This window comes from Carassius gibelio, chromosome A16 (genome assembly GCF_023724105.1).
Source record: "Carassius gibelio isolate Cgi1373 ecotype wild population from Czech Republic chromosome A16, carGib1.2-hapl.c, whole genome shotgun sequence".
In the NCBI taxonomy this organism is placed as follows: domain Eukaryota; kingdom Metazoa; phylum Chordata; class Actinopteri; order Cypriniformes; family Cyprinidae; genus Carassius; species Carassius gibelio.
Window position 1 is genome coordinate 5,100,175 of NC_068386.1, and position 21,995 is coordinate 5,122,169.

Here is a 21,995-nt window from a genome sequence, read left to right on the forward strand (position 1 = left end):
GACGACCGATCTCATTAAATTCAAACCATACAGAAAGACAGAACAGAATCGGACCATTAATATCCAGAGGCTTGAGTTAGTTCAGAAACTTTCTGCTGTGGGAAGTGTGAATCATTTTACTGAATCAGTTCCTTTATGTGGTCCAAAGAGAGATTCACCTGTGGGAAGTGTGATTTATTTTAGTGAATCGGTTCGTTCGCACCGGTTTAAAAAGTGGTTCAAATATTGCAGTGACTGAGAAAATAAATAATTTGATAGTTACTACATATCTGACATAAAATCAGATTTGTGTATCTTGTTCTGAAGTGATAGTCTTGTTAAAGATGATGGGAAAATAACATACATGCCAAATTACACACTGGGCTCTTGGATGTCCGTTACTTCTGTTGTTCATGTGTTTGTCATTTGTTGTTGGGTTTCCTGAGTGGGGATAAAAAATCGGCACACCATAGATAGACTCTGAAATAGAAACAGGTCGCAGCGCCAAATCCCACTGATCCCCGGCTTCAGATACAGCATTCAATGAATGTGATTGCTTTTCCCTACTGATTAAATAGAGATATTGTGTAATAATACATAACCTTTTTGACCTCAATGTTTGGTTATGTGTTGCTGAAGCTGAGCAGCCATGTGTTGAGATACTGCTAGAGAGAAAATGTGTTTGTTCATTGCAATTTACCATGCAGTTTTGCATTTATATTATCATCCTCATTCAGATTTCTTTTAGGGAATAGTGGAGTTTGTTAAAACATATTTATACATCTGTGGAAATGTACTACTGGTCAGAAGTCAAGTCACCTTTATTTATATAGCGCTTTAAACAAAAAGGATTGCGTCAAAGCAACTGAACAACATTAATTAGGAAAAGAGTGTGTCAATAATGCAAAATGACAGTTAAAGACAGTTCATCATTGAATTCAGTGATGTCATCATCTCAGTTCAGTTTAAATAGTGTCTGCGCAATCATTTGCAATCAAGTCAACGATATCGCTGTAAATTATGCCAAAAGTTTGGAATAATTGAAATATTTTTGTAATATTTTTGAAAGAAGTCTCCTGTGTTAACCTGTGCTGAATTTTTGGTAAAATATTTGGTAAAAACAATAATATTGTGAAAAATTACTGGAATTAGAATTTTTAGAATTTTGAGCATCATTACTCAGTTTCACAATCCTTCATAAATCATTTTAAAATACAGAACTGATGCTTAATTTTAAATCATATTAATAAATATTAAGCAGAACAACTGTTTTCAGTGTTGATTACAACAAGAAATGTTTTTCAACAGCAACTCTGCGGCTGAAAATGTAGTTTTGCACCACAATACATTATTTCAATATATATTCACATTTAAATCAGTTATTTAAAATTGTAAAGATATTTCAGTAATTTTTATTGTACTTTTTATTGAAAAAAAAATGCAGTCTTGGTGAGAATAAAAAGACTTATTTCAAAAACATTACCGGTATTGTATGTTATTATTAGTTATCATTTTCTTTGAAGATGCTTGATTCATTCATGCAGTCAGTGACCTTTGACATCTGACAGTACAGAGCAGATTCTCTGTAAAACTTCAGCAGTGCAGCATCTTTCTTGACATCTTTCTTGTCATTTCCACTGTTTTCAGCCATTAGCCACTTTTCTGGGAAGAAAAGCGGGGGGGAAAGCAGGAACAGAGTTTGAACGAAGGTATACATCTCCCGACAAACCCATGCAAAAGTACAGAAATGAATAATAACTTATTATTCAGGCAAGCATGACCTTATACCTTATTATGCCTTGACTCCACTTTTCCCAAAAATGTTCTTATTCTTAAACTTTGCACAGTTCATATATCTAGCACAAATATCCCTTAATTAATTTCTAGGCCTGAAGAAAGACATGCAGAAGAGAAAGAGTTATTCTCAGTAACAGCACATTCTGAAGCCAGAGCTCTGTGAATTTTAGCACACATTTTCCAGCAGTAATGTGAGATGTAGCTGTAATTGAGATAACATAAGCGCTCGTGAAAACCCATTTCTCATTTGTGGTATCTGTTTATCAGATATATCTTGGGTTCACAGGAAAACGTATCGGGGTATGGGAGTCTTATCACTGATTGTTGGCCTCTGCTGGCCGCTCAAAGCAAACGGCAGGCGCTCATATCTCCCCACCTGATTTCCTGCTAATATGAATTCTACCTTCAACATGTCCATCCAACGGCTCGGGGGCTTTTCTGCTCAATATGGACTCTGCCGTCACAAATATTCTGCTCGAATGTAATGAAAAACTTCAAAGCTCTCCATCATTTTGCTTTTAAATCATTTATCTGATGTGATTTAAATCTTTCACCGCTTAAACTTCACAAATGCTGCATAAGATTCAAAAGGTGCAGAATTAATCCATGCAAGATCAAAAGTTTTTTTTTAAGTTATTTCTGCTTAAAGTGATGTTTTCCATCTTAATCTGTCCACCAAAGAAATTAAAGTCGATAACAAAATACCTATCAAAGTGTGATTTTTTTTTTATTTTTTTTTTTTTAAAGAATACAGTGTAATGCACTGTTCAGTATTGTTAAAGCGTTTAGTTTTTACCTCTGCAATAAATTATAATATGTATACAAATATTTTTAGCTAGAAAAATATCGATATCTCTCTCTCTCTCTCCATATATACACATTTGTTTTAATTGCCAAAAACATACATTTTAATTTATTTTCATTTTAAATGTATGATTTTTTTAATTTTACAATTATAAAGTAATGTCAAAATTTATATTTGATTTATTGAAGCAAAAATTCATTATTCGTTCATTTTATTTGCCAAAAAGTTATTTTCATGTATATTTATATTTATTTTTAAATCATACAATAATATAAACATTTTAATTTCATTGTAGTAAAAACTTTTTTTTATTATTATTATTATTCATTCATTTTAATTGCCAAAAACATTTAGAATGCAGTCCTCTTAACACATGATTTCCCCACATGCAACATTACCTAAAATGTATGATTCCCAGGAAGTGATTATCATTTGGACCCTTTCTGAAAGATTTTTAAAATCACATATTTTGTACCCTATTGACATAAATGCAATAAATTGCTTCAAAATTCACCTGTAAATAAACCATCAGTTTCTTTCTAGTTTTTAAATCATACACTTTGATAATAGATGTAACCAGTCTCTATAGGTGCGAAAAGTTCATCAAATGTCACCTCACGGGGACTAATGTGTTGCATCTGCTTCAGAATACAAAGTAAACAATGTGAAAAATGGAGAAAAATCTCACGTGTGCTTCATGACTGTTAGCAAGCACTGGAAATGTACATTTGCTCTTAGCGAGCCATTATTACATTCATGAGAATCCTGACATTTGTAAATATGTTGCCCTTTCTCATGCAAATAGTGGCTTTTCTTGCTTTCTTCACTAATATGTGGAAATAAGGGTCATGCAACTGCCTCAGTATTTGAAAGAGGTGCACTGGCATCTAAGATGTAAGTTTCTGCTGAAGGTCATCTTCTCCTGCGGCTGCTATCTCAACCCTGCTGTTCCACATTCAGTCCTTCGTATAGATAATGATGACCTCTCAGGCATCAGTGCATGTAGATAAAAGGGGATACAAACCCTACAGCTTTGTTATAAAACCTTGAGATGGTATGTTAAAGCACTACAGGCACACTTATGACTGTTAAAAATGTTTTGGCAAAATATGCTCCTTAAAACATCCCAAGTTCTAAGGCAGCATTGCATATACTGGCGGCCAAAAGTTTTTTTTTTTTTTTTTTTTTTTAATGAAGTCTCTTATGTTCACCATAGCTGCATTTATTTGAACAAAAATACAGTAAAAACATTTGTACAATTTAAAAGAACTTTAAAAAATCATTACTCCAGTCTTCAGTGTCACACGATCCTTCAGGAATCATTCTAATATGCTGATTTGCTGCTCAAGAAACAGTTATTATTCTCACTGAAGTTGACAAGAGTTTTTGCCGCTTAAAATTTTTGTGGAAACTGAATTGTACTGCATTGGTACAGGCAGCTGTATGTTCAAAAATACACCCATGTACAGATGCTGTGTGTGTGTGAGGATGCTAACACAGTTTATCACTGGTTCAAATCTCTCTGTCTACCCACTGACTCTTTGACTTATTTATGAGAGTCCACCAGGGTGTTCATGGGAAGGCATCAGAGTCATCCGTCACAGATCTCTTGGTATCCACACAGCGCCCATCGATTTCCACCTCTTGGGCAGAACAATCACCATCAGTCAATATGGTAACAAGTCTTCATTTCTGCTGGGAAAGACCCTGTCTTTGACTTCAACAGCTGGTGACAACAGAGAATGAAATTTTTGAAATGAGAGCAGCAAACCAGAATTTAATCAATCTCGAACTGCAGGTAGAAAACGATTGTGCATGAAAACGCAATCAATCATTTATGATACATCTCTCAGAAATGACATAAGAATGCAAATAATTTTGACCTTGAAACAAAACAGTCATAGTTAATCTTAAGATTTGATATTCAGTTTTAGACCATATCAGTTTAATGTGGTTGGTTTCATTTTCTTCTTCGATCCCAGCACTGAACTGATAATATTACTGCATTAAAACACTTTAATATTTTAACACTTTAACACAGCAATATTCCTGTCAGGGAAAGCATTACGATAAAAAAAAAAAAACCTTCAAACCATTCTTGTTGATTAGTAGCTTCATTCATCTTCATGAAAGCTGCAGATTAGATAATATAGTGCCAGTGATTGGATGACAGCTGGAACTCATGGGGTTTTAAGAACATGCAACAATGAAATTTAATTACTGAATTCATACTTATTTCTATATATAAAAACAAATGTTATAAATATATATATATATATTGTTCTTTTTTGTTGTTGTTAATAAAATGATATGTTAAGATATTCCATTTTTATTTTTATATTTTCCATTTTTGAGTTAAGGTTTTATTAATTTGTTTTGTTTTGTCTATATAGATTTATTTTATTTTTTTGTAGGTTTAGTTTTAGTTCTTTAAGTACAACGATTTAATTAATACTTAATTGTTGAAATAATATTGTATATTTTATTTTATTTTTTTATTTTAGCTTAGTTTTTAGTTTTTACTATAAAACCCTATTTGACACACACACATACACATACACCCACACACACACACATATATATATATATATATATATATATATATATATATATATATATATGAATGATTTTATTTAATTGTACATATTTATTGTACAATTGTATATAAAATTGATATTTTGGTATGTCGTTCATATTATGTTAACCTTTATTCTTATATAGAAAAGACGGACTTTGTAAATAAATCATTCCCTGTGTATTTGACATATAGTATGATCCATTCCTCCCCCTGTCAGTGGTTTGGTCTGTATTCAGAAGGTCAGATTACTCTGTGTGTCTCTCATCCTGCACACAGATGCGCAGTACTGTGACCGGCTGCATAAACTCATCACAACCATCTGTGTACAAGAGACCAACATGGAAAGAGCTTCATTCTAAGAGTGAGTCCCATCTTTTCTCTCTTCTCTGTCTCATGCTTGTTTAGCCCCTGCATCCTGTGGCATGGAGAGCCTTTAACACCTGGATGATAAAAGAGTTCACTTCACACATGATGATATTGATGTATGTAGAGTCTGTTGGTTGTTGAGAGGGGTTTGCATGTTCAGAAACCGCACACACTGGAATCACTGTCTGTGGTTTGCAGATGTATCATAGACATTTCTTCCCAGTTTTACTGGTGTTGTGAAACATAATGTAACTTAACCTAGATGTTTAGATTTAGTAAAAGTACAAATTAAAGTAAATAAATAAATAAAAACATAATAATAATAATAATAAAAAAATTATCTCCAGAATTAGTAGTACATTAAGAGGTGATTTAAATTTTTTAATCCTTTTTCATTTATTTAATATAAATTCATTTTAACTGATTAAAGAGTGAGAGAGAGATTTTTAAAAACTATATTATATTATATTATATTATATTATATTATATTATATTATATTATATTATATTATATGTTTATATTATATTATAATATTATATTATAATATTATATTATATTATATTATAATATTATATTATATTATATTATATTATATTATATTATATTATATGTTTTTAGATTGTTATCCACAATAATTTTCCAGATGTTTTCCTTTTCTTTTTCTTTTCCTTTTGCTTGCTGCTTTGAATGATCCTACGTTCGATTTATACTAAGAAACTCAAAAGCTAAACAGTGATGCCTTTGAAAAGATCCCGTCCTCTCATGTGAGAATTCCTGTTTGAGTCACTGCATGAAAATCTTCTCACAGAAACACAGCCTCTTAAACTTGAGCAGTCTTATCCACTTTAAACAAGACTCACACTCATTTAAGAGTAATTTACTTCAAATATCGATTCCTTGAATTGTGTTCATTGTCAGAAAGATGTTCCCTGAGAGCGACTCTGTGACTGAAATCAGAGATGAGCATTGCTAACAACTAGCCTTGTTTAATCCCAGCTGTGTCTTTAAAATTGAATAGCACTTATTTCTTATGGACTCTTCAAAAATGTAATAGTACAAATAGTAAATGTTTCTAAAATATCATCATGATGCAGATGTCATTGCTAAATGTTCTGCCTGCTTGAGTTCAGACAGAGATCATTTCAACATGTCATTGTATTGAAAAGCAGATTTTCCTTCAATGTTAAAGAAGGGCATGTGTGTAGTCGATCTCATACTCTAGGGGGAGCTCTTCATCACAGACGTGCTTCTAGAAAACAAACTTTCCAGCTTTCAGTGAGAATCAAAAGCCAGCTTGAGACCTTGAATCTGTTTTTTGTGTGTCATCATAGACTAAATATTGAAGAAGCTGTTCTGAGTGGGGAGTTTAAATGTGTCTGTAATGTATAAAATGTGGATTGCAGAGGAAACTAGGTGATAGAAAATGGCTCTGAAGCCCGTGGAAGAACAATATTTGTAAAATTTGGGATAAATCTTCACAGTACACCAGTTTTATGCTGATAATGTCAGAGCAGTGCATTGTGAAATTAAGCCTGAACTAAGTCTGCTTTATGTAGTTCTTAAGAACACTCTTTACCTGTGGTAAAATCAATGTTATGTGTAACCTGTGAATATTAATCAGTACAGTTTAGTATTCTTTGACATATGAGTTCACATTAAATATTCAGAGAAGCGCAGACCCACCAGAGGATTTGATTCATCTATAATGAACATATTCTTCCTCTCAGTTCATACTGAACATAGTCACTCTGACAGACAGTAATGTTTCAGATAATAAATCTCACTCTTAATAAGAGCCTTGGAGTAGGACAGCCAATATAGGTGCTCATTTTATGATAAAATGTAAAGGTAGAAATCCTGACAGCCATTTCCTTTTCTCACGACACTAAAATGACAGACGCTTTATCGACTGATCGAGCCTACAGTCATTTGTTCCACTGGAAGATCAGTTATGATCTTCACTGTTTCCTTCTGTGACTTAATCATGGTGTGTGTGTGTGTGTGTGTGTGTGTGTGTGTTTCCACTGCGGTTCAAATTTTTGGTTTGGAAAGCTCTTGTTCTCACCAAAGCTGCATTTATGTGATTAAAATACAGTAAAACAGTAACATGATCCTTCAGAAATCATTCAAATGAAATCATCTGCTGATTTGGTGCCAAAGAAAAATGTCTTATTATTATCTATATTGAAAACGGCTGTGTATATTACCGACCCCAAACTTATTCGTTCTTATTTTGTTCTGGATTCAGATTTTAAAAGCTTCAAATGTCATGATCATGTCATGTCCTCACACACCATTTATTTTCTATTTCTCTAATTGCACAGGGATCCTTTTCTCATCTCTTAGTGAAATTAAAATTCAGCTCCATTCTCACTGAAAGACACAGTCAGATGAAAGACTGAGCATCATGACAGCTTGTCTCTCTCAGATTCTTTCAAAATGAAGGATCGCTTACTTTACTGCACATTAAAACAGATGCATACAGTGCTTCCTTTTGAATAATATTAATTAACGTAATCATGCTGTCTACCTTTTGGACCATACTTTAAATGCTGCCTATGTAGTCAGCTCACTAGGTTTCTTTCTCTTTCTACAGCACTGTTGTCAGCTCATGGTATTGCATAACAGTCTTAATCCTAAATCCAAAGAAGGCTGTTGGAGTCCTCCAGGTGATGGGATCTTTACAGGTTAAGACTACAGTGATATATCATGCAGCTACATTTCATTAATGAATTAATAGTTGGCTGACACAAACTAGTCAATGATTTATGTGACAGATGGAAAAAGCTGAAATATCAAGACTTTAAAAAGGGTTGTTGTGTTGGACTGCATTAAAATTGATTAGAAATGTTTCTGTTTCATGAGGAGAAGATGTCTAAGCTTTAATATCAGTATCTGTTAGTGATGACAATGCTACAGTAATCCTGTTAGCATTTGTGCTATTTTGCAACTGATTCCACCAGCAATCGATACATATGTCTATCTTTTTAATACTTAATTAGTTAACATAAAAAGCAATAAACATTAGACAAATCATTGATGAGGAATTCTTAGAAGCACATTGACTGGGACACCCCGAGAGAAGAAGGAAAACCAGCGTACATGGTCCTCCCATTATCATTTTTGATAAAAAATATTATAGACCCAATCCCTACCACTAAACCTAAACTTACACATAATTTATTCCTAAAATCAGCGGGAAATGATAGCTGATTAACAAGAGTGTAGAAGCACCTAGCCCTGACTGTAAGCCAAAAACAGATATTTCCTGAAAAGTTATATCTCTATTCTGATTGGTTGATTGGAATATTGTTCCAGGGTCAACAAGGATGTTGATCCAGGAACATGTTGTACTTGGTGAAATCACGCTCACCTGAGGGGGTCGTTAAGGTTTAAGTTTATATAGCATTAATAAATTAAATTGTTAAAGCATTAATATGTGCTTTTTAAGACAATATGCTAGTAATATATGTGATAACAAGCAACTAGTCAAAGAATATGTCCTTAAACTAAAGTGTTATCAATTGCATAATATTTAATAGTTATGACCAGTGGTTTATGGTGCTGAAGGACCAGTGAAAGATTTAAATTCACAGTGTAAAAAGAAGAGTAGTGTGATCTGTAGATTAGGGATGGGATTTGCTCTTTTAAACCCTAGTAATGCAGCGACTGACCCTTGCAGCCCGGTCTGTCACATGTTATTCTCGTGTTTCAGGCATTAAAGGAATAGTACAGCCAAATGTGAACATTTGCTGAAAATGTATTCTTCCATTATGTAGGTGTGTTAGATTCTTTATCGGAACAGATTTCAGAAATTAAGCATTCATTGAATTAGTAGCAGCAGCTATTACTCTCTCCCGACATGTGCATTTTCTGATTCAGCAAATTTAATTTGAAATATGACTAACCATTGTTTGAGCAATGGAAAATGATTTCATAGATATTTGGCATGCAGATGACAAAATATCCCAAAAAAACTATGTACTGTGGTGCACAAATGAAACACTTCCCTCTTAAATGTGCATTACGTCCAGCTCTTAATAGTCAATGTTGATAAACCTGACAAACAACTGGCAAAATCCACATGCACATGACCAACACCAAAGCTGGAATGAAATGCTTTTATAGGACTCTGTTGTATCGAAATGCATCTAGCACTCAAGATTAAATTTACCTTGGAACAAAGTCATTTTAGAGCTCTGCCTCCTGAGGCATTTGTCTCTGTCAACATAATATCATTTTGTGTTATGACTCAGCAGAATAAATCCAGAGCTGGACTGACAGAGTCCCACCTTGCCAAGAGCTCAAACAATCACATCTGTGTTCAGAAACGGGAATGGAGCTCGAGCACACGCTCACATTTCTACAAGGTTATAGCACTGTTTATGTTCTATAGATTTAATAATGTATTTACTGGAGCTAATATTACAAGGAGTTGCAGTACATTTCGAACTTATTGATTTACTATTTTCTTTAATTCTTTTAGAAAAACAATAATTTTGATAACCTGATATGGAACCTCAAACCTGCAACAGGAGAAAAAAGGGAGGAAAATTATATCTCAGAATTCACAGGTCTTAATTGTGAGAGAGAAAATCTGAATTTTGAATTTACATCTTTCAAAACTGACCTGGCTATTTTGCTTCTTAAAATTATTTTATTTAAATCTAAATCTAAAAATGCTTTAAAGTATCTAAAATCTAAAAGTAGTTTCATTTCAAAAGATTGTTTTTTTACTATTTTATTTTTTTATTTGAATATATAATATTTCTGGAAATCTCGAAATTAAAGTTATTGTTATTGATTTTTATGAATAATCAACTGCACAGAGAATATTCCAGAAAAACAGCACAAAAACTCTTACACATGTGAAGGAATTGCATCATGGGAAATCAAAGGTGTGAAGACAGTTTAATAATGAATTAAAACACATTCGTCTTCTCAAGGGTGGCAAGGTCTTGAAATGAATATCCCGAGCAGGTCTCAGACAATCCCAGTGTGTCTCAGTTATCACAACACAGAACTTTCCCTTCAGTTTTTCACTTACTCCATAACCATGTGAACACGCAATTGATTTGAAAGAAAATATTATTTGCATTCTGCCTTGGGAAATTGTAAGAATTGTAATTTCATAATGTCTTGTTTACTGTGATGGAGTTTACCTTGTATTTGTTGGATTCCTCAAGCCATGCACAAACTACAAGACTGAAGCTAGTCACTCTTTCATGTTTAAATATGTTTGCCTGAAAAAATCTAACTCCTGTCCTCTTCTCTCCAACCACTGTCTCAACCATTATTTTCAGGTTTTTATCATGTTCTGTGTAAATGAAAAACAGCCAAGCTTTTCTTTCAAGACGTTTGTTTATGTGTTTTATCTGTTCTTATGGACGTGTGTGAAAACAAATTTAGAGACCAGGTAACACGAAACAGTGTATAGAGGAATTGAGCTAAATATATTTTCCTAAATCTATACCCCCTATTTATCTGGCAAAACTACTAGGATATCAGTCTTGTATGTTGTCTTTAGATAGCGATTTATACAGGTCTAGATGAACTCACTCCATCTATCATGTTTGTAGAATCAGCAGTGTTTGTCAAGGTCTTTATTTGTTAATCTGCATGAGCAAATCATCCCTGTGCTTTGATTTCTTGATTATATGGCAGGCAATGAACAGAGAACAGCAGCAGCCTGTGATGAGATTTGAACCTCTGGAATGAGTGTAAACAGAGCCTTCAGAATCAACAGCAGGGCTGTTTACACATCTGCTGCAAACTGCGAGGAGAATTTCCTTAATCACGTCGTGTTTCTGTAGGCTTCATCTGACCCCGATTAGTCCCTGGAGATGTTGTCAGGTTTAAAGAGTTTCTGTAAGAATCAGGTAAAGGATGATGAGAGCGCAGTGGAGGATGAGTCACTTCACTGCAGACGCACAGTGACGCCATCACACGACACGCATAATGTGTTCGTTTCTGTGCTGCTGATTTTTGGAGAAGAATGAGGATTAATCAGAATTTGTTTTGTAATATTGTACATCTTTGTTCCATTTAAGCAAGTGTTTTAAACAGCTCCTGGAAAAGTACCTTGATTTTTTTTTAAAACATGTACAGACCATGGTGGGGTTGGATGATCAAAATCTGAGTAATTTTACACAATGGCTAATGTTTTTGAATACACTACCATTCATAAGTTTTGAGTAGATATGTATGTGTGTGTGTGTGTGTGTCAGTGTGTGTGTCGGTGTGTTTTTGTGACATATCAGGACACAACTTTGTATAATGACATAGGTATGACACAGGTATTACAAGGAGAGGGTGACTTATGAGGACATAACCCATGTCCCCATTTTTCAAAACACTTATAAACCATACAGAATATTTTTACATTTTTTTTTTTTTTTTTTGAGAAAGTAAAAATGCAAGTATCCTGTTAGGGTTAGGTGTAGGGCCATAGAATATATCATTTGTACAGTATAAAAACCATTACACCTATGGGATGCCCCCCCCCCCCATTGTTTGTGTGTGTGTGTGTGTGTGTGTGTGTGTATTTCCTAAATTTCAAGGTCACTGCTTAGTTCTATTTTAAGTTATCCTAACAGGAGTAGAGAGGGAAGTTTTTAAAGCAAATTTCATAAATTAATTGTATTCTGAAGCACAGTATAAAAAACTTAAACGATACATTTGAAAAAAAACTTAATTGATAAAATAAGAGATCACTTACAGATACCTCCAATTGATTGGTGTTAATCTGACACCAGGTGCTAATTTCTTTAATTATATGACAGACATTTAACTGGCAGCATTCCTGTCATCTTCACTGAGATTCCGAGATGGCAGGCCGCTCTAAGGTGACTGAAACCCTTCAACAGTAGGTTGTCCAGATGAAGTCTAGAGGGACGACCCTTTCAGCTGGTCATTAAAAATCTGTGACTTCTAGAATATTACATCTTTACAATGACACTAACTTAAAAAAAAAAAAGACAAGCTTTCAAAGTGCCAGCAAGCTACTGCCCACATCTCCCCAGTCGCTGTCCCATCTATATTGTTTATCTTCTTGTTCTGTTTAAGAAAATGACCGCAAACCCTCCTCTCTGTTTTTGTTGATGTTGTCAAGAACTCTTGCAATGTTGCTTTGTGTGTGAGTATGTAGAAGAACAATGGTACTTTTGGGATGGTTGTTTAAAGTCAACCCACTCTGTAGTTAGTTGTATAAACTGAGTCTTTAAATTTACTCAAGGCGCCGTGCTTCTGTCCTGTAGTGTTTCCTGGGCCTTACATTTCAATCCTCTACAAGCTTGCCACTGCCCTCTGAAACCACACACACAGTCCTTGCCACTTTATTTTGGAGCGATGAAAGGCTTTTGATGAAATCACTCTAAATCTGTTGAACGCTTGGACCAGAGGGATGACTCACTGCGGAGAAGAGGAAATACAATAAAATGAAATGACCTTCTGAACGTGCCACCTTTCCCTCAGCAGAGACCTCTGCTTCCGTTACTGTTGTGGGCTGTGGGTTTATGACAAAAAGAACTGATTTTTTTCTACCTGCTGCAGAAACCACAGCTTTTATGAATACAACTCTTCTCTTTCTTCAGCATGCTGTCTGTTTTTTTTTTTTTTTTTCACATCTCCTCCCACACGTGTCTCAGATGTGTTAAGTTAAAAATAGACTAGATTAAACCAGCAAGGGAAGATCAGAGTGTGAAAGTGGAATACCGAGCAGGAGAAAGTCCCATGATTCAGTCCTGTTCATCAATGCCATCTCTCTGTGGAATCCCAGAACTCCACAACACACAGCTCTCAAAATAGACCAATGTTTTGTGTGCCTGTGACTTTAAAAGGAATAAAACAACAAAGCACATTAATGATGACGTTTACCACCCCGTCCGTATCCTTTGCATTAAAGAGTACCCATAGCCTGGAGGCTACATCACTTAAAATAGGCAGTATACACTTTAAACTGCAAAGAGATCAACAGGTAATCTGTCTTGAATGGCCATGCAGCATTGACAACACTTTTTAAATTTCACCCAATTAACAGATGTAGAGGACTGCAAACTCTTCCTTCTGTCAGTTGATTGAGTACAGCTTACACTCTGCAAACATCTCGCAACATTCAACCAGTGTGTAAATGAATTATTCATCAGCTCACAGAAACTATTAAACTAAGCCTTTAATGAGAGCGTTTGAGATCATTAAGCTCAATGTACTTCAGTCAGACATTAATCAGCCAGTTTGTTCTTTATCCACTGGTCGCTTCATATTTGTGAATGTGTCCAAAATAATAATTCTGAGGTCATTATTTCTTCATATGTGGTATTTTTCTTTATATGTGATAAAAGATTACCCTACGCTCAGAGCTTTTCTAGTTTAGCAGCTCTCAAGCTTGTAAATGTGTTTGAATCTGTTGTTGAATGTGGTTTTGTTTTTTGGGATAAACTCAGTGTGGTTTTGGAATGTTTTGGGCTCAGGTCACCTTCACATATCTGCTCTTAATATCCTTTCTGTGTCTGGTTACTTTCTCAGGTTTGTCCCAGAAGGAAACCTTTGAGTCAGAGACGAGCATCCTGCCAACATGTTCAGCACCAAAAGGTCAGAGCCACCCTGGTCTGTTTTTGTGATCCTTTATGAAAAAGTACAGCAACTTTTAGGCTTTTAAGGGCTTGATAAATCACTTGCACATTAATGGAAATACATTTACTTGAGTTTGTGTTATAATTTTGCATTTTTTTCTGAATGTAGGATTCACCTATACATTTTTGCCACAATGTTTGTTTGTTTTTTCAAAAAAGAAAACTTGTCCTTTAAAGACATATTATGAGAAATGAAGACAGTTTTTTGTACTAAAACATACTGTAGGTTTCATTTCTTCATCAGTCTGAAGATATCCTTCATTGAAGCTCAATAGCAAAAAAAATTTCAGTGTCAAGCCAGGTTTCATCTAACAGAATTATGATTATGAATATGACACGGCACAGACACAAAATTAGTTTGACACCTCAAACAAATGTATTTCGTAGCTTGTGGAAGTAAAGAAATCCACTAGGATGCACAAAATTGACAAAAGCTCCTGTGACCTCAGGAAATCACATTGTTATTCTGCACAAAATTACCTCCATGCTTGTCATGAGTGCCACAGTATGTTCTTGAACACACGGTGCAGATTTCAGCCTACTTACTAATTAACCCTGATCATATTAGTCATAAGTGCGATTTTCTCAAGCGATGATTCTCATGAGATGCTCGTTTGGCATTTTAGATGTGGTTTTGTGCAATGATCACAGAATCAGAGATCAGAAAAGCATGCCTGTTAGTCATGTAGATATGTGTTTTGTTGGTCAGCCCTGTAACCCATTCTGTATAGCTGATGACATTGGACAGCATTAAATACAAGAGTGAAAAAAAAGAGATTCATAAGGACACGTTGGGTTGCACACATGCAAAAATACACCTTTTACTATACTCTTATATTTGATTTTATAGAATAAGACTGTTGTCATTTTGTATAGGATATGCATTTTGAAAATATATAAGTTGAGTTTTCATTTTATGCCAGCTTTAAATAAGAAAACATATCCACTTTAGCAGCTCCTAAGTTTAAGTCACATGACTGTTTACGGGAATTTATTTTGTAAATTATTTCCATTGTATTTCTTGTTATCTTGGTATTTCCATTCAGTGTTTTTATGCAATATCCCAAAATTTGCATGAACAATATGTGGGTGGAAATCCAACTAATGACCCTAATACTGAAATGACAACACTTTCCAACACTATTAAGGGTAACACACATGATTTTGACCCAAGCTGCATACACTATAGAGCCTTTTATAGTTTGGGTTCAGCAGTTTAGTAGCTCATGTTTACATGCACTTGTTAAACTGTAACAGGAAATTAAAATTGAATCCTTCATCACTGGGATTGTTTATTAAATGCATTACAGTCGGAGCAGCTCATTAAAAATGTTGCCCTGCCATCAGTCTTCTGATGAAAAATGAGCCGTAGTTCTCTTTGCGGTCGCAGTAATGCGTGTGCGCTCTGGGAGACAGATAAGGCTTCCTCTAATTAGACTTACCAATGTTTACGTTCCGAAACAAGCTCAGACAGTAAGAGCTAAACCCGTCCGCTGATGCCCCGGGCACAGGACTCATTACGCAGTCGTCACATTGCGGTCAACGGAATCATCTTGACCTCCTGTAGGAAAAAGTGTAACTTAAAATCCAGCAAATATTCAGTTGACCTCGTGTAATAGTAAGAAGGTTCACCCTCCAGGTTTGTTTTGAAGCAAATCCCATTATAGTTTAATTTAGTTGTGCATCCTTGTGTGATTCCTTTGCCCTGACTGAAGTAGACACCTTAAGCAGGAAGCAGCCTTTTTTAGGATGCAGTCTGTCACGTACAAGGTTTTAATTGCTGTCGGTGAGTTCTGTCACAATAATAAAGCAGTATTGCGTTAGACTCTTGAGCCACAGTGAGTAGGAGGTAGTGATGCTGTGGATGTCTTATTGTCAGGCTTAATGGCATTATAAGAATGGCATTATAGTATCACAGAGAGCTTGCATTTCATTGAGAAATTGAAAAAATTTTTTTAAAATCACTTTAAAGATGATTGCTAATTTGACACAAAGATGTCAGCAGGTGACTTGCTCCATCATTTACTTTGCTTGTGTGGGAATAACAGAGGCGCATGCAAATTGACTGGTATTCAAAATATTTACATTGTATAAAACAAAAATGTATGATATTATAGACTGTAAAAATATCAGTAGTAATAGGGAACAACTTACTGTATTAATTTGAAGGGATTTTGCATGTTGCATTTTTTCAGGTGTTTTGCATATGTATTTATTTACATTTTGAATTTGAAGTTAACAGAAATGTAATGACTGTAAAAAAAAAAAAAAAAATACTCAATAGTATCCTGGCTGGCAAATACATTTTTTCTTGTCAATATTTACATTGTGCATGCACATTTTTCCTATTTGTGTTTACATTGCTTTTGCCACCATCTAAAACAAATCTAAATTCCCAAAAATGTAATCTTGAATATCAAGTATAATAATATAATAAATATAATTATTTTTAAAATTCATATATATACACACATAATTTATATTGTTATTATGAAGAGTTTAAACAATTTGTTTTGTTTATTTTTTGTGTTTTATTTTTCACTTTGTATTTATTTATCAGCCTTGACATAAAATTAATTATCAGTTTACTGGTGTCAGCCAGAATTTTAATTTCAGTGCATCCCTAAAGTTTACCATCTTCTTTGATTACATGCTTGTTGCTGATGCCCCTTCTAGACCTGCCACTGTTGACAGAAACAAAATTGATGTAAGATGTAATCACAGATGTGACGCTGACAGGAGCAATCAACACCACGCTGTTCCCATGTAATGTGGGCACAAATCAAACTCCCTAACTTTTGTCAAAGAGAACACTGACATCACTGACCAGCACTTGATGAGTTGCAACTTGCAAATGCAGAAGACGTTCTTCCCTTTGTAGAGTATAAGTCACAAAGGGATATTCAGTCTTCTTCAAAGGCATACAAGTGCAGAATGACCTAGAATGCTGCACAGATTCCCTGATTGACATGGGTAATGATTTGGAATTCTGAGAAGAAATGGTGGAGATTAATGTCCACTGCTGTTTCCTTTCCTGAGGTGGATTTTGATTGGTGTTCTGTAAGGTTTATTGGCATAAAGGGGAGGTGTTTGTGAGTAATTCTGAGTGTGTTTGTCAGATTACAGGAGGTGCGTGTAATCATTGGAAGCTGATTGTGGTTGTGTGCACAGAATTAACACTGGGCAAGTGACAAATGCAAGTAAAAATTGAATTTGACAAGTAAGTGAAATAAAGGCCTGTAACTTTATTAGGAATTAGGTGGTTGAATTGAAGTTGAATTGTAAGAACCTAAAGACGTATAAGAGATGTGTGTGATTCAGTCTTTTTCATCCAGAACTTCCTGAGGTGACACATAATGTGGATTATTCCTTAGCCTACAAAATGAAAAAAAGAGAGAAGCAGGCACATTCTGTATTTATTTGAATTGACTGACAGCAGCAACTTTACGTTCACTTTCCTGATGATGAATAATATGCACTGAATCGGAGAGCTCTTAAGAAAGACATGATGGCCAATGATGGATGTTTTTGTGAGCTTTTGTCTTGTTAATCTTTGCAGCCTAACATGAACGTACACCCTTCAGATGCTGATATATGTGATTGACGACACCTCTGGCAGCTGAATGTGCTTGTCTGATCTGTTTTTTGTTTATGATGGGTTTACTTCTGTCCTGTCTGTTCAGTGTGTCTTCTCGTCATTTTAAAGTCCTTGCTGATGCACCGGAGTCATCTATCTGTGTTTTCTAGATTTTCTAGCTGGTTTTTAGATGTTTGTGTTGTGAGAAGTTGCATATGTCTGTATTTGCAACACATTTCTGTATTTGGTTGTGTTGTGAGTATTTGCAGCAGGTTTCTGTATTTGGTTGTGTTGTGAGTATTTGCAGCACGTTTCTGTATTTGGTTGTGTTGAAATAAGGTGGCAGGAAGGCCTGCATCCTCACATTAACACTTTATATGAGACGATTCAATGCCATAGTATTTCTTACTTGCTTTAAAGGTTGTTTGTTGTGTTTTTATTTACTCACCATCATGTTGTTCCTTTGCTGTTTCATTTCATTCTGTGGAAGCACCTTCTTCCAAGGGTGAGTAAATAATGACAAAACATTTCTTTTTGAGTGGACTTTTCCTTCAGATAATCAGAAAGAGATGTAGAAATAGAAATCATGGTTGCTTGAATACATCAATCTTATGAGTATTTTTTCAGCAGACATAGAAGGCCATTTTAAAATGTCTCTTCAGAGCTTGTGTCAGCAGTTTTCTTTTTTCCTCTTATACATACAGTATCAAATCATGTCAGATTTTACACTAGACGCTTGATTATAAGTCTTTATATGACCTAACCCAGCCACAGGCTTGAACTCCCTCTGCATTTCACTGCCACACAAACATTTGCTGACGAGGAATAAATGCACTGATGGAATGTTGCCTCACATCTGAGCGAACCACAGATCCTCCACTGCACATTCATTTGAATAAGTGACATGCTTTGTGTTTTGTGGCTCTCAGATGCAGATGTTTGTCTGAAGAACAGACATACAAATAAAATAATAATAATAAAATGAGATTAAAGCCTATGAGTAAAAACGAGTACGAAAAATTGAAATTTTGCCATAAGTACCTTAGAAGGTAAAGTTAAACAAACTTCGCATCGTGAGCACACATTTGATGCTTGGCAACACACACACAAACACACACACACACACACACACACACATATTCCTTAATGTCAGTGCTTCTTCCAACCTAGTCTAGGTAAATTCAAGGCCTTTCAAATGCATAAAGACTAGATTTAGGAAGCATACAGTTACAAGCTGAAAATAGACAAATAAAGTCCATTTATTTTCTACAATCTTTTTTACTCGTAGAATTAAACTGGATGGTTTTTGTTGTTGTTGTTGTTGTTGTTGTTTGCAGTTGAGCCATTTGCACTTAATTATGAATACCCTTTTCATGTATGAATTGAGGAATGGTGCTTTGCTGCGCTAACACATAGGCTGCAGATTTAATGTGAAATTCAACATAGTTTTTAATTGCCCCCTCAATTAGGAACAGCATCTTTGCAAATTGGATTTCATTCTGACAGAAATATGAGTCTGTTTTGCAGTTCAGTTTCAATGTGTGCTTTTTGGACTGCAGTGAAAGTTTTCAGTTTTAAAAGTTTAAGTACATTTTTAATATAGTTAACTTTTTTTTATTATTATTTAAACTGCTCAAGAAAGGTGTAATCATCATGATATGGCTTCTTTAGTAACTCAGATTGTCATGTCTTTTTCATGCACTATGTTCTGACATCAGACCGAGAAGCTTCACGTATCCATAGCACGTCAGTGTCACATCATGAACAAACCGTCCTTATGAACCCCACAACGTCCTCCAGCTGCACTGAAGCAACTCTTAATGATTCCTGACAGAGCCAACTCCTGTGACAATAAATCATTTATATTTGTTGTTTTCTTTAGACACTCTCGCCTCTGGTTCTACACAGCTTAATGCAACCTCAGTGATGATCCATCAGACTAATTGTTTGAAGAAGGCAATGACTGAATAAAAGCAATAAAAGGATGATAATTGGTAAAAAAAAAAAAAAAAAAGATCTATTAACTTGATTTATTTATTTGGTTATTTATTTATTACCAATATATTTTTTTTTACTTCATGCATCAAATGCTGTTTACTAATTACAAATCGTAATGAACCAGAATTTTTTTATTTGTAAATACATTTCACGTTACCATTAACTTTAACATTTATTTAAATCCAATTTAAATTAGAATTCTCCCATTGATCATTCAAGCAAATAAATGTATTTAGTCTCATTTCACAAAACATCAAATATAAACATAGAAAATATAAACCCTGTAAGCTTACTTAAATTGAACTGAAATTGAAACCTTTTGCATCTGCGTTTGTCGGAGATTTGTGTTTTCTGTCATCAGAAAGTCTCAATTATAGATAGAACTTATCACCTGCACTGAATGCTCCCACTGCACTCTAAATGCACTATAATGAGTTTTACTCATCCTTCAAAGTCACTGATAATATTGATCAGAACCAGTGGTGGTTTAATAATGGTCCACAAACAGTCCGCTGCTTTTACATTTATGTTTGACTCTAATGACTCATAGATTAGGGGAGAATGAAATGCCAGGAGATGAGCTGAAAATCGAACTGCTTCATCTCTAAACTCAGCAGCACTTCTTCAGGGACACGGCTAGTAGTTAATTGTCTCTTATGTAATACTCGAGATCACGTGTTCGATGGCATTTAGATGTGTGAATACAAGGTGAATGTTCAATGCATGCTATAGATTTGACATAAGTGGATCATATTATTATTTTAATTAAAAAAAGACCTTGAAGTCCTATGAAATTAAGAAAAAATAGCTATTTACGCAGCTGAATGAGCACATGACCGTATTATTGTATGGACCCATTTTCTCTCCATGTCATTTTAAAACTTGTATTTCTTTCTTCTGTGAAACATAAAAGAAGATATTTTGAGAAATGTTAAACATATATATAAAAGAATTATATATATATATATATATATATATATATATATATATATATATATATATATATATATATATATATATATATATATATATATATATATATATATACATACACACACACACACACACAGTGTTGTTTGGTTCTCAGTGTTCTTCAAAATATCTAATTGTGTGTTCCACAGAAGAAAGAAAGTCATACAGGTTTGGAACAACATGGAAGTGAGCAAATGATGACACAATTTTCGTTTTTGACTGGACTATCCATTTAAAGGTTAAGTCCATAAGAGAACAAAAAAGGAGACATCAGCATCCAAACACAAAAACTGTGAGCACTGCTTGCATAAGCGTTATATAAGTAAAGACTGATGCAGAAAACCATTAGAGATGATAAGAAGAATGATTCACACTGACTGATATAATTACATCGATTATTCCACAGTCTTTGCCACTCAAGGTAGATGGCTGTGAATCCCGTGAAGCTTGATAAATGCTGTTCTGTTTCACCTTCAGCTCAGTAAGGCATGCAGGCCTCGAGGCGGCCCGAGGAAGCAGTGAACCCAGAATAGGTGGGAGATGGCGGAGCTGTCCTGGCTTCCTGGTGGTTCACTGGAGCTCTCAGTGGCTGCTGTGGCGAATGAGAAGTGACATGAGACAACCACAGGCACTGCTGGGCCATGCCGATGTGACAGAGCTCATTACAGAACCTCGATGAGACTTCCTCTCCAGCTGCGGCATACATTTTTAGTCTATAAGGCCAAGCAAACTGCTGTGTGCCGCGGTAGATGGGCAGAATTATGCAACAACGTCTGTTTAGAGATTTTTCACGTTGTAGTGTGTCAAGTGGAACTGTGAAAGAAACAGTTGTTATCAGACAGGTCCATGGTGCGGAGAAGCTTGGCCAGCTGCTGAATAAGTCCAGTTCACTAGTGCTCTTGCAGGGCATAGATGGATGGGAGGATTGTTGACGGCGCCCTTTCAGGAACCACTTGTCAGCCATGGGTGGGCTCTTCCAGAGCCGACCAAGCCAGGCTGAGATCTCCTACAGCCTTGGTTAGAACGCGGATCAGCTCTCTGTCCACATTGATCAAACCAGGCTTCAGTATCAGAATAATCAGGAGTTTCACCATTGCATGATTAACGCCACGGGAGAGTAGTTATGTCCTGCTCCTGTGTTGATTTCATCAATGTCATAAGCTTGACATTAGTCCCCTGTGAATTGTTGATGTTTTTTTTTTTTTTTTTTTGCTTCACTCTGGTGGGGTTTATTTTTGGCTCCAGACCACTGACAGCATCCTGCCATAAATATAAGCCGGCATTATTTGTAT

General features: G+C 35.0%; 1 protein-coding gene across 2 annotated transcripts in view; it reads left to right on the forward strand.

The window, feature by feature from the left end:
* Positions 1–5,449: 5,449 nt before the first annotated feature.
* The window catches only part of LOC128030390 (oxidation resistance protein 1-like), a 115,798-nt gene continuing 99,252 nt past the window's right edge, over positions 5,450–21,995 (forward strand). For both annotated transcript variants that reach the window (XM_052617959.1, XM_052617961.1), the window contains exons 1-2: positions 5,450–5,520; positions 14,050–14,115. In XM_052617959.1, the coding sequence (XP_052473919.1) occupies positions 14,099–14,115 (17 nt within the window). In that variant the 5' untranslated portion in view covers positions 5,450–5,520; positions 14,050–14,098. The remainder of the gene's footprint in view (positions 5,521–14,049; positions 14,116–21,995) is intronic.